This window comes from Cryptomeria japonica, chromosome 4 (assembly GCF_030272615.1).
Source record: "Cryptomeria japonica chromosome 4, Sugi_1.0, whole genome shotgun sequence".
NCBI classification, from domain to species: Eukaryota; Viridiplantae; Streptophyta; class Pinopsida; order Cupressales; family Cupressaceae; genus Cryptomeria; species Cryptomeria japonica.
Genome location: NC_081408.1, coordinates 760682053 through 760695927, shown reverse-complemented (window position 1 = coordinate 760695927; position 13875 = coordinate 760682053). Strand labels below are relative to the sequence as shown.

General features: G+C 36.8%; 1 protein-coding gene across 1 annotated transcript; it reads left to right on the top strand.

Moving 5' to 3' along the window:
* The first annotated feature begins 8240 nt into the window (after positions 1-8240).
* Positions 8241-11605, top strand: LOC131875372 (U-box domain-containing protein 70-like). Its single transcript, XM_059219476.1, has 4 exons — positions 8241-8384; positions 10578-10718; positions 10809-11270; positions 11357-11605. The coding sequence occupies exons 1-4, from the start codon at positions 8241-8243 to the stop codon at positions 11603-11605; spliced, it is 996 nt and encodes a 331-aa protein (XP_059075459.1).
* Positions 11606-13875: the final 2270 nt, after the last annotated feature.

Here is a 13875-nt window from a genome sequence, read left to right as displayed (position 1 = left end):
CTGTCTCCTGAGCCTAGCTATATCCCTCTTCAAATCCTGGATCTCATCTACTTGTCCCTAGAAGATCTCCCTCAAGGATAGTAGCTCATCCTCCTCCTCTCTCCCCTCATCCTATCCCTGTGGCTTCTCGTGTGGTTGCTCCTATCCCTGTCCCTATACTTGTACCTATTTGGGAACTTGGGCTGCTAGCACCTATCATGACAATCCACCTCTACCACTCACTACATGACCCTATCTCTCCTCTCTGCCCTCTCTCCTTTGAGCCACTCTCCTCTTTACCACTACGTCCCACCTCCATCGTCGACCTCAACCTCTGCCATCTCCACTATCATCTCCATCACCTCCACCATCTCCCTCTATCGACTCCCCTAGATCTGTTAGTCGTGGAAAGAGATACTCTCCCCAATATGAAGTGTACTCTGCATCCATCCCTGCATCCTCCACATTTCCCCAAATATCCCAAGGCATCGACACCATCTCCTACAAATGTGTCACAGCCTAATCATATGACAATAATGGCCCTAAATGCACCTAATCCCTCACTATCCGTGCATACATCCCAGACCCCCATGACATCCATTGTATCCTATCGAACTGCTTGTATACCCTATCTATTAACTTCCTCTCAATAATAAACGGTGTTTGATTGATTAGATACCTACTCCTGAATACATATGGCAGCTCCACTGCATCATCCTCCCACTCCTAACAATCCTAGTAAGGCCCCCATACCACACTATCTATCTCATCAATAACCTTGCACCAATACTCTAGCTTCCCAATCCATGGCTGAGAAGTAATCATATCATACAGGTGCACATAGTTGTACCCATGTCCTCCCCCTTTAAAATCTATCAGTCTTGTAACCGGCTGATGCTCATATGCCCATACCCATAACAATGTCACTCTGCATCCTAATCTTGGTGATTCGTGATATACAATCTGATGTAGCTCATAGTATAGTGTACCAGCATACACAACTCCCATGTAAACCTGGTGTGCTTAGTCACCAATGTCCCCAAAGTCCTCCCCCATCCCACTGCCAACCCTCGTGTCACCCTATCTGGACACAGGAACCCACTGATCGCTCCTGCCAGCACCATCGGTATCACCAATCTTGTAGTTGTCATGGTATCCTAAGTCACATATCTAACCCTCATCTCCAGTCCTAGATCCTGAAACACTCATCTCAGTGCATCCCTATCTCCATCTTGAACATAAGGAACTAACTCCCCAACAATCAGTATCCTCAATATCCTATATACATACTCTAAGGTGACTTTCATCTCACCCATCAACAAATGAAACATACAAGTCTTTGAGTGCCATCTCTCAGCTAGTTCAATCAGCAACCCCATTTTTTCTTGAAACTCAGGCACATACAAAATGTATTGTAGTCCCATGACTTCAACTACTTCTTTATCCTCGAATGTCAGCTCTGGTCATAAACTCTGAGTCAAAGGGAATCTCTCCCATGACTCCAGCATAGGTAGGTCCTCCTACAATCAAGCAAATCAACTGTGTCAATCCTAGTAGTACTCCCTGTTCATCATAAAGTGCTCCTTTTTATCCTAGTGCTTATATCTATCATATGGCACTCTATCCTAGTGGTACTCCATGTTCATCACAAAGTTCTACTTTCTATCCTAGTAGTATTCCCTATTCATCATAAAGTGTTTCTTTCTATCCTAGTAGCATTCCTTGTTCATCATGAAGAGCTGCTTTGATCCTATCTTTTTGGGCACCTACTTGAGTGTATCCTCTTGAGTAGCTTATCCAACTGACAACGTATGTTCTATCACAATATTGTCAATTTCACTCGAATCCAATTAGCAACGTATGTTCTATCATCGAATTGTCAATTTCTATGGTACTCCCTGTTCATTACAAAGTGCCTTGATCTATCCTATCCCAGGGCATCTGCTTGAGTGTATCTTCTTGAGTAGTTTTCTGATTGGTAGCGTATGTTCTATCATAGAATTGTCAATCCCTGCCCTATCTGCTACCCTAGTCTTTCCTAGAGGACCTTTTTGAGTGTATCCTCTCAGTAGCTTATTCAATCAGCAATGTATGTTTATCACATAACTGTCGATTCAACCTTATAGAAATAAATGCGCATTCATGAAACAAACATGCTTGTATACTTCACAAATGCACCTGCTCTGCACAGACGTGCCTTTGTTTGACATGGACACTCCTATCCTGCATAAACGTGCCTGAACTTCACAGACGTGCTTGCATTGAACACAGACGCACCTATCCTATCCAAATGCACTTGACACCAATACAGATGTGCCTTAACGTTTTCCCCCTACTTGACAAGTTTTTGCAACCTACATAAAGTGCATTTATTGCCTACCTAACATGCATTTATGACAACAATTAATGCAACAAAGTACAAGGAGGTTTTGTGGTACTTACCGGTTCTCCCGCCTCTAGTGGCCTCTGATATCAGTGAACATGGTCGAATTTGTGCACCAATGCCATCGCTACTGACTTTTGACTACTCTCTGCTCTCTCTGCACTCTGATCTCTTAGGTGTGTGGATGACAATGAGGATGTTTTCCCTTGTAGTCTATCTTATAGACTTCCCTAGCCCTAATCTCTTGAGTTAGTCTTCTTTATCCAATAACTCTGTCACTCTACCCTATCTTGTCAGTCATTTCTAGCCTTTATTTCTTATCGAGAGATTGTTTGTGATCTTTTCAAACATTGATATCCAATCTCTGGAGGGGGCATATCATTCCCATCTTGGGGCAACTTTGTATCAGTCCATCTTATCTTCTTTGAAACAATATGACAAGCTGCATTGTCTCAAAGAGGGGCAAAATGTAGACACCTAAAACTGTCCTGTCTAATTAAATAAATATTTTTATTTATTTAATTATTTTACCCTAATTCTTTTATTAATTAAATAAATCTTTATTTATTTCATTAATTCATTTACCCTCTTCTATCCTTATTTCTCATTTAAATAGAGACATTTATTTATTTAAATTATCCTTTTTTAATAAATTAAACTAAATAAATATCTTATTTATTTAATTAATCCCATTTCCTCTATTAATTAAATAAATCTTTATTTATTTTAATTAATTCATTAGCCTTTTCTACCCATGACACATGTCATTCATCTCTTAATTCATACACTACCTACCCTTTCATTATTTTCTTATTTCTTCTACCTACCCTTTAATCCTAGCTAACCATTTATTTTTTAGACCTCTTAATCTTATCCCTCCATTTCTTATAGTATCTTCTATATAAGGAGATGCTTCTTTCATTATCAAATCCCTCTTCTTCAAGCATTCAAACATTCAAACTTTCATATGTGATCAAGCCTACTTGCAACCACACTTCCATTCTTTGTTGAGCTCTTATGCACACATAAAATCTAAGAGAAAATATATCAAGCAAGATCAATGGAGATAGGAATAATGGAGATCCAAACCCTATCGGAGATGTGATGGTATAATCTTTCTGATTTTGTTGATTCTCATTTGTCTTAGGTAATCTTCATATGTTATGGTGGATCTTTGTTGTTGTTAGGCTAGGATTTTGTGGTTGAATCTATTTAGTCTTTCAATATTTTTGTTTCCATTTTTACCATAAACAATATTTTTTGTAATTTTTTTCTCAATATTTTTTTTTTGTTAATTTTTTATTAGGCATTTAATTGTTGTTTTGAAAAACCCTTGTGTACGACAAGCATAACTTGACTTAAACTTTCTATTTTATTTTATTTTATTTTTGAAATTATATAGAATTGTCTCTAGTTTGATACCATATAATTTTAAAAAAAACAAAAAAAAACAAAATAAAGCTATTAAAAAAATAAGAAACCCTGCTATTTCAAGTTTATGGATCTCTTTCAAATTAGAAATTATATTAAAGAAAAAAATTAATCCATTTTAAAAAAAAAATATTTATTTGGAATCTTAACAGTCTCTTCTATAATTGGTTTTAATTTCTTTAAAAAAATGTGCCAAAAGGACCTTCATATATGTGTCCAAAGTCAATATCTTGTATGGACACTAACATGGCCTTCAAGTTGCAGGTCAAACCAAGTCCAAGGATAAGGGTTGACTCCCCAAACCTTTTTCCAAATTGAATTCCAAAGAAAGTGCTAAAATTCATTTTTTCTGAAATGGAATCTCGTTCTAGAAGTGGGATCCTATTTAGTAAAAAATAGGATCTCATTTTAGAAACAAGATCGTATTTAGTAAAAAATGAGATCTTCTTTCAAAAATAAAAGGGGATCCTATTTATTTTTATGCTATTTATATTATATTGAAATTGACTTATATATACGTAAAAATTAACATTTTTAATATTGTAAATGACTTATACATACATAAAATATAAAATTTAAGTATAAGTCACATTTCAATATGTCTTTTTCTTTTCTTATACTTTAAGTTATATTTCATGTATATATTGAAAATATGTTTGAGAGTGGTTTTAGATCTCTAGGAGTTATAATGTAGATTCTAGATTTGATAAGATCTTATAAATTTTCAGCCTTAGGTCAATTTTTAGTACTCAACAAGCTGCTATTAGTATTTTATCACTCTCTTTATCTCCCTCAAGATATAGACCTATCTCTCTCTCTATATCACTCAGATTCTTCTATCCCCTCTCTAAGTTCTTTGTCTCCTCTCTCTCTCTCCCTCTATAAACACCTCCCCTCACTCCTTCCCTACCTCTATTTCTCTACATATACATCTCACTATCTCTCTCCCCACCTAACTATATTTCTCTACATACATCTCTCTTCCACCCCCTCTCTTTCTCTCATACCCTCTTCTCTCCACTTCTTTCCATCCCCTCTCTCTCTCTCTATATATATATATCTACATCTGGATCCCTCCTTCCTTTCCTCTCTCACACTCTCTACCTATCTATCTCCTCTCTCCCTCTCTCTATCCATCTATCTTCCCACTCACTCTCTATTTATAAAAGTAGAGAGGGAGGGAGGAAGAGGTAGGTAGAGTAAGTGGGAGGGGAGACAAAGAGAGTGATTGGGGACATAAATGGATAGAAAGAGTGGAAGAGAGGAGATAGAAATAAGTAAAAGGAGATGGATAGGTAGAGAAGGGGGGAGTGGGAGGGGTGGAGATTATAGAGAGAGGGTTGAAGAGAGATGTATGTAGAGAAAGATAACTTTGTGGGGAAGGAGAGAAAAGTATGTACAGAGAGATATAGAGGCATATGTAGAGAAATGGATGTATGTAGGGAGAAAAGGGAGGTGTTTAGATAAAGAGGAGACAAAGAGTGGAGAGTTAAGGATGTGAGAAAGTAGAGAGATAGGTGTACATTTTGGGAGAGAGTGAGATAACGAGGTAGAGAGGGGATAGACAATAGATAAAAGTAAAGAGGGAAGGAGGGAGGGGTGGAGAGGTAGAGATAGAGAGAGGAGGGAGAGGTAGGTAGAGAGAGTGAGAGGGGAGACAAAGAGAGTGGTCAAGGAGATAGATTGATATAAATATGGGGAAAGGGGAGAGAAAGGTATGTAAGAGAAATGTAACTTGGTAGGGAGGGAGAGAAAGGTATGTAAGAGAGATGGAGGTATATGTAGAGAATAAAGGTAGGTAGGGAGTGAGGGGAGGAATGTAAAGAGAGAGGAGAGAGTGATATAGAGAGGAGATACAAGTGAGATAAAAGTAGAGATGAAGGGAATGATAGGTAGTAAGAGAGTGAGAGGGTATAGAAATAGAGTGGCTAGGAGATAGATGGATAGAAAGAGAGGAAGAGGGGAGATATAAAGAAGTAGAGAGAGATGGATAGATAGGTAGAGAGAGAGAGAGGTTGGTAGGGAGGGAGAGAAAGGTATGTAGATATAGATAGAGAGGTATATGTAGAGAAATAGAGGTAGGTTGGGAGTGAGGGGAGGTGTGTAGAGAGAGAGGGAGGATATATAGTAGAGAGTTAAGGATGTGAGAGAGAAAGGTAAAGATATAGGTCTAAATTTTGGCAGAGAAGAGAGAGTGAGATAGAGAGGTAGAGATGAGATAGAGGGGAGATAAAAGTATAGAGGAAAGGAAGCAGGGGTTATCTTGTGAGAGAAAGAGCGTGAGAGAGAGGAAGAAAAATAGGATATAAGAGAGATGTATGTAGAGAAGAATAAGTTGGTAGGGAGGGAGAGAAGGTATTTAGAGAGAGAGAGGTAGAGAGAGATCTATATTGTGTGAGAGAGAAGAGAAAGAGATGGAGAGGTAGAGAGGGGATAGAAGGGAGGCAAAAGTAGAGAGGAAAGAAAGGAGTGGTTCTGAGAGAGAGAGAGAAAAAAAATAGTGGGTGGAAGAGAGATGTATGTAGAGAATGATAAGCTAGTAGGGAAAGGAGGTATGCACAGAGAGAGAGGTATATGTAGAGGAATATATGTAGGTAGGAAGTTAGGGGAGGTGTGTATAGGGATGAAAGACAAAGAGTAGAGAGTTAAGGATGTGAGAGAGGTAGAGAGATAGATCTAGATTTTGGGAGAGAGAAGAGAGAGTGAGATAGAGGTAGAGAGGGGATAGAAGGGACATAAAAGTAGAGAGTGAGAGAGAGATAAATAGTTAGGGAGGGAGAGATAGGTATGTAAAGAGAGATAGAGAGGTAGAGAGGGGATAGAAGGGACATAAAAGTAGAGAGTGAGAGAGAGATAAAGAGAGGCAAAGAGATAGATCTAGATTTTGGGAGAGAGAAGAGAGAGTGAGATAGAGAGGTAGAGAGGGGATAGAAGGGACATAAAAGTAGAGAGTGAGAGAGAGATAAATAGTTAGGGAGGGAGATATAGGTATGTAAAGAGAGATAGAGAGGTATATGTAGAGAAATAGAGGTAGGTAGGGAGTGAGGGGATGTGTCTATAGAGAGGAGAAAGAGAGTAGAGAGCTAAGGATGTGAGAGAGAGGTAGTGAGATAGGTCTAGATTATGAGAGAGAGATGTAGAGAGATAGGTCTAGATTATGAGAGAGAGAGGATATAACATTAGTTGGTATGGTGACTAGGGAACATTGATTAGTGGTGATGACATTAATCGCACCTTGTTCAAATTTTCATAAAAAATTAGTGTGTGGATAATGCTAGGTAGAGGATCACCAATAACATAGGAATATACCTTTCTTTGTAACATGTAAGCATATTTAATGATGTATGTAGGTGATTTTAATTCTGTGAAGTGAAAGCATCTTAAAATCTAAAGTAAGAAGAGAGAGGTATATGAAAATTTGTGGTAAGTGAGAGGTGGAGAAGGTTGATTGTTGATTTGGGAAATAAATGAGAGATTAGAGAAAGGTGGAACATAGGTATATTGATTGATAGGATTAAGCATAGAAATAACATGGATGGTAACATTACCATTTTATGCATTAGTAGACATGATAGAAAAAAGTATATGTAGGAATAAAAGGTATTATTGTGGGTATCAGTGCTTGTATCTCTATTTTGTTTGAAGAGATGTGTATTGAAGGACTTCTACACAAGTATTTCGTTGATCCAATTGAGTTTGGATGCGTATATCAATTTCCTATATGTTATTTTCTTAAATGAATTGGTTGTTTCGATGATTTTAGAGGAGAAAATTCCATTGAACCAAGTAAGCAAGGATGCCCTAGAAGCTTACAAGAAGGGTGAAGAGAAGGAGATCAACATTTGTATGAATATATATACTAAAAAATAAATGTAAATAATAATAATAAACGCATTTCAATCATGTAATTAATCAATTATTGAAACAATAAAATTGACTCCGCATTTGCGAATAGTGATTTGAAGAGGGGTATATTTATGGTTAATCAATTATTGAAACAATAAAATTGACTCAGCATTTGTGAATAGTGATTTGAAGGGGGTATATTTATGGTTCTACCTGGCGCAATCCGTCCACGGATTTGAAAATATATGAGCCCACCTGTTTGTTGTCGTCTGGCGTCCGAATGCACAATTGTTAGATGCTTGGCTTCAATACAAAACAAGTGCATAAGTTGCGAATTAATCAATGCTGTGTAAGATAGTTTGATTTGAAAAAATAATATAAAATTTAATTAAGGAAACTATCTTACACGGAAAATTTAATATCTTCAAATCTCTATTTGTTTTCAATCTAAAATTTCCATGCTCCTATTTTAGATTGGTTGAGGAAACGAACCGAAGCATCCATTGTTAAACCTTCACCAAATTATTTTAGCTCTCCTGCAAACTTCGGACCGGATCTGAACAACAGTAATCGAACTACGTCAAATTTTCAGTGAGACTCTATGGCTGCTGGGACAGAAAAAGTGGACGATTTGGAAATAACGGCTGCGATTGATCAATTTTGTTCAGAATTGGAAGCGGCAGACAGGCCACAAATAGATTTTGATCAAGCGTATGATGTGGAGCACGAGCCTACAGAATCTCGAGTAAATCCTCTCGAACAATCTTTTTGATAAAAAACAGAAATACACACAAACACAGAAATATAGAGAGGAGACAGGAGAAGAGACATGGGAGAGAGAAATACAGAGAAACCCATAAAAGGGTTCTAATATTTCATTTCTATTCAATCAATATATAGGAAGATATACATTAAATTAATGCTGGGCAGGTGAAAGAAGGCTCTCGATGTCACTTGGTGGAGGAACTTTCTGGAAGACAGAAGTTTCTAGGAGGATAATTAATTTATCTCCAACATCCTCCCATAAATTAATTATCGAATTGGTTTTGATATCCCCCCATAATCGAATTAGGATGGGTCCCGGCTTCAAGCCTTTTTAGGTACCCATTCACAAGAAATTTTGTTTCCCCTAATTGCTTTGGGTTTTCACAGTTTACCCTTAACTGATTGGCTACAAACATCACTTTTACAGTAACTTTGGGTTTTTAACCGGTTTACCCATAACCATTTGGGTTTTCCCCAACTGATACAATCACTTTGAATTTCATATTACTTTGGGTTTTTTTACCCAAACAAGTGGTTTTGGCTTACCACAAACCATCACAAGAGGCTCAGCTCTAACATGGTTCCAATGACCATCACAATGGGGAAACTTTCATCACGGGGAAATTTTTCCTAAAATTATTGAGTCCATATAAAAAGAATTCCATCTATCGAGACACATGGGTAACCTGTGCTCGCTAGTTCTATAGGAATCCTTTTCAGATACATGGTTCATCAATAATGTATAGCAGAAACTCTGGGGTGTCGGGTACCACCGATCATGCACCCCTTACATCAGCACACTTGTTAACTTCACAAACAACACTGAACTATTCTTTTGCGAATTCCACCAATCTTCACAATTTGACACACTTAGAGGATATCTTTAAACTCCAACAATTTTATTTAGAAAGCAACATAACCTTCACATTTAGAAACAACTTTTTTCACCTCCAACCAAACACTTTACACCTCATCCAATCACAACTAACTCCATCTAATATCTAGAATGCAAGACATTCACATAATTCCTTTATGCAAATCAAGCCTATATGCATCACAAGAGGACACAGATATACAAGCCAAAAGAAAAGCTTACAACTAATAATTGTCACTAGATTCTCCTCCTTCTCCAATGACAAGCTTTCACTTTGCACACAACTTTCAACAATGGTTTCAGTGATTTCTAACACTACATCTTCCTTAGAAATATAGAGCTCCGCAGATTTGAGCACAGTTCCATCCTTGTCACTTCCTCAACAATGGCTTTAGAACAATGGTTCATTTCTCCATAGTCACTACCATATTACAATAGCACAAACAGAGCATATCATAACTGGAGCACTCACCACTCCATGCCTCCATTTCAGCCTTTGTCTCAGATCCCACTCTCTTCACTCGTGGCTCAATAGTCTTTCACTTCAAAACACTTCAAACTTTCTGCAGTCCAGTGATCTCCGTCTAGCAGCTTCTCCTTTCCTTCTATAGCAACCAACATTCTTCTCTTATGTCGCTTGCGATCTAATGGCACTAGGAAACATGATTGACTTTACACAGCATTTCTCACCAACACTTCAGCAATTTCTCTTCCATTGTCTGCAAACTGGATTGAGACACTGGTCTCCTGAACACCTTCGCCTCTGATAAAGACACAATCCACAGCCCAAGATTTGCATGGGCTCTGATACCATGATAAAAAACAGAAATACACACAAACACAGAAATATAGAGAGGAGACAAGAGAAGAGACATGGGAGAGACAAATACAGAGAAACCCATAAAAGGCCTCTAATATTTCATTTCAATTCAATCAATATATAGGTAGATATATATTAAATATTAAGTCTATTGTAGACAGAAGTTAGATGCAGCATTAATGCTAGGCAGGTGAAAGAAGGCTCTCGAAGTCACTGGGTGGAGGAACTTTATGAAAGACAGAATTTCTAGGAGGATAATTAATTTATCTCCAACACTTTACGGATCATATTATTTGCTTCAAGCGTAATACATTTCTTTCTTCTCGTCTAGCCACAAATAAACGGAAGCCATAATTAAAGACTTTTTATGTACTCTCAGAAATCTTATCTGTGAAATTGGAATCATCTAATCAAATTTAACGATCTAAGCATGTGACATTTATTCTAAGGAATTAACAAAATACTAAAAACTAAAGCAGGAAGCGAATAAAGATGCCGAAGTCCTGAAACTTCAGCTTACAGAAGCATTGGAAGCGGTCGTGAATGCAAATAAGGAACTAAAAAATGAGATTGCGAGACACAAGAAAGCAGAGGCAGCTGCAATAATATCAATTCGCAAGGTATGGAACTATTTCCTCTTTGCCAGATACAATTGTTGTTCCTCCAGTAAACTCACCTATATCATCTCGCTTTTTAAGCTTTATGAACAGAAATGCCAAAGCCTTACAAGGCGACGAAACGCAGTCGAAGAAGAAGTTCAAGAAATGGTGGAGAAACTGACGTCACTTGGAGCAAAACTGAATGAAAGCTCCCGTGAACGACAGGAAGCCAGGCGGGAGGTCGAAGAAACACGCCGAAATTTCGCCACCGTGGAGGAGCATAACTACCGAATTTTGCAACAAAAGGATGGCGAAATTCAACATCTTCAAAATTGCTTGCTTTCAATGCCGCGAGTCGACAATCCAATCTCCTCTTCTTCAGCTAATTACCTTGAATTCCGCAAATACTCTTTTGAGGAAATAAAAGCAGCAACCTGCGATTTCTCCAGCGATTTCAAACTCGGAGAAGAAGACTACGGTATTATGTACAGAGGCGAAATAAGACAAACAGCAGTTGCAGTCAAAATCCTCAAGGAGAACGGTTTTCAGTTTCGGCGGGATTTCGAAAGCGAGGTATACACACTAAAATAATCTAAAGCATTGCATATTTCGTTTTCCTTTGTTTTCTTACAGCTTTCGTATAATCTTCTCTTGTTCAGATTGACATTTTCAAAGATATCCGGCATCCGCATTTGATACGGATTGTGGGAGCCTGTTCCGAGCAAGATTGTATAATATACGAATATATGTCCAACGGAAGCCTTGCAGATCATCTCAGCTGCAAAGATGCCTCTCCGCCGCTCCCTTTCTACACTAGATTTCGTATTGCAGCCGGAGTATGCTCGGCTTTACAATATTTGCACAGTTTCAGGCCAGATCCAATCATCCACGGCCATCTGAAACCCTAAAATAGATTCCTTGACGAGAATTATGTAAGCAAAATAAGCTACTTCGGCCTGTACTCTCGTCTTCTGCCAAGAGATCTGTACTCCGAATCGGAGCCCAAAGGCACATTTTCGTTATGGATCCGGTATACCTGAAAAACGCTGACTATTCTACCAAATCTGATGTTTACAGCCTCGGAATCTTCATTCTTCAGCCGGAAATACATGTTCCCAGCCTCGGAATCGTCATTCTTCAGCCTTGGAATATGCCTTACAAAGTGCAACTTTTGACAAACTTTTGGATCCTTTAGCCGGAAATACATGTTCCCAGCTATTTCCTCTGTCCAATCTTCCAGGCAAGGATAATTTTTCTGCATTCTTTCACTATTACTCTTTAGTTGAAATTACCCGTTTATCTGATTTCATTACTTCACATTCATCTGTCTTCATTAGGTTTTCATTGTAGTTAATAATTCGGCTTATGGTTAGAAAAATAATTGTTCCGATTTGCAGGAAGTTATGCAGGATCCTTACATTGCTGCAGACGGCTTTACATACGAGAAGGAGGCGATACAAGGATGGTTTGATTGCGGACATGATACATCTCCCATGACAAATGAAAAACTTGTGAGTAAGAATCTGATCGCAAACTTCTCTCTGAGATCAGCCATTCGACAGTGGCAAGAAAGAGGCGATATCCTGAACATTTAACGAGTGACAATTTTATTTATTATTATTGAAGATCAGTTTTTGTAAGTTTAAGATATATTTTACATTGTTATTATTAAATATCAATTTATTGAATAATAATAATTTTTTAATAAAATATAATAATTGCTCTCCAATTTATTGTAAATGAAATAATTGGATAATTTTTTGTAGATAGATTTGAATATTAATTTTAAAATAGAAAAATTTACAATTTATTTTCAATTTATGTTTTAATTTTGAACATCTTATCAATGTTATTATATTTTTGCAATTCATTTGAATATTATTTGTAGTTTTTTAATCATCAACATATTGGATCGCACTGTTTAAAATTTTTCCCACACAAGCAAATCCAAAAACTACAAACTATATTGAACATCTTTTATTAGAATGGTTTATTCTACTAAAGTAAAACAAATTGTTAAGTTATAGTTTTTGTGCTAAATACATATTGTCAGATGTAATAATAATTCTTGATCAAAATGTAAAGTTTATTTATTATGAAAATCTACTACTATACAATTATAATGCATTGATGTAATATAAACACATGAAAAATATTTTTTTGTCAATGTTATTAGCCACAATGATTGCCTTGTACATAGTTGGAATCAAATATTAGATTTTTAAGGCTAGATTTCACTCTTGATTTAATCCAAGTGAATGTTATCTAAAAGATTCATTTTTAGTTAGCAACAATGAATAATAAGATGTTATTTTATTATAAACTATTATTTTAAAATTTCTGAATGATTTTACATTAAATATTTACATTTCAATGCATGCCTTGTGTAATATCCTTGGTTTAGGCAAACTTATTGAAAGATGTATTGAGGGGTATTGAGTTTAAAAAATCAAATAAATATATATATAATGTGTCGAGACTTAAGAAAGGACCTCATTTTTTTTTTTATAAATTATTTCAAACTTATGTACCAATACTATATTTAGAACTTAGAATTAATCAATTGAAAAATTTGGTTACTTACCATTGTTGACGAGTGGGTCAGCACCTCCTTGGGGTTTGTGACATGGATTCCTCCTACCTCTCGTGGATCCTTAACTCTGGCCACTCTTTCATTCATTGACAACTCAAGATTTTGGCATAACGACAGCGGTGATTCCAACAATTGGTATCAGAGCGCTAGGTCGCGAGTTCGTATCCCAAGAGGTCACCCTATTGTCTCCTTAAAAGAATTTTGTGAAACCCTAGTTGGTGTTGAGGGGGAGATTGTTGGCCAGTCAATCAACACCTACTTGAGGTTTGTGACATGGCTTTCTCCCATCTCTCGTGGATCCTTAACTCAGGCTGCTCTCCCATTTGTTGACAGCACGAGATTTTGGCATAACAGCAATGGTGATTCTAACAACCATATTCTATTATGGTTTGTTATAAATAAAACTTTTATGAATTTAGTGTTAGCTTAAATTTAATTTTTATATAAAAAATGTACCAAATAATCTTCATGATGTATGAATATAATGCTATTCATAATCTATATTTAAAAATTGCACATTAATCGACATAAAAAGTAAACTAATCGACAACTTTATGTAATTTGTATATCAAAATTGTTATTGAC

Coding starts and splice junctions, on each gene's coding strand:
- LOC131875372 (XM_059219476.1), top strand. CDS start 8,241: ATGGCTGCTGGGACAGAAAAAGTGGACGATTTGGAAATAACGGCTGCG. Junction 8,385..10,577: donor ACGAGCCTACAGAATCTCGA/GTAAATCCTCTC, acceptor AAACTAAAGCAG/GAAGCGAATAAAGATGCCGA. Junction 10,719..10,808: donor CAATAATATCAATTCGCAAG/GTATGGAACTAT, acceptor CTTTATGAACAG/AAATGCCAAAGCCTTACAAG.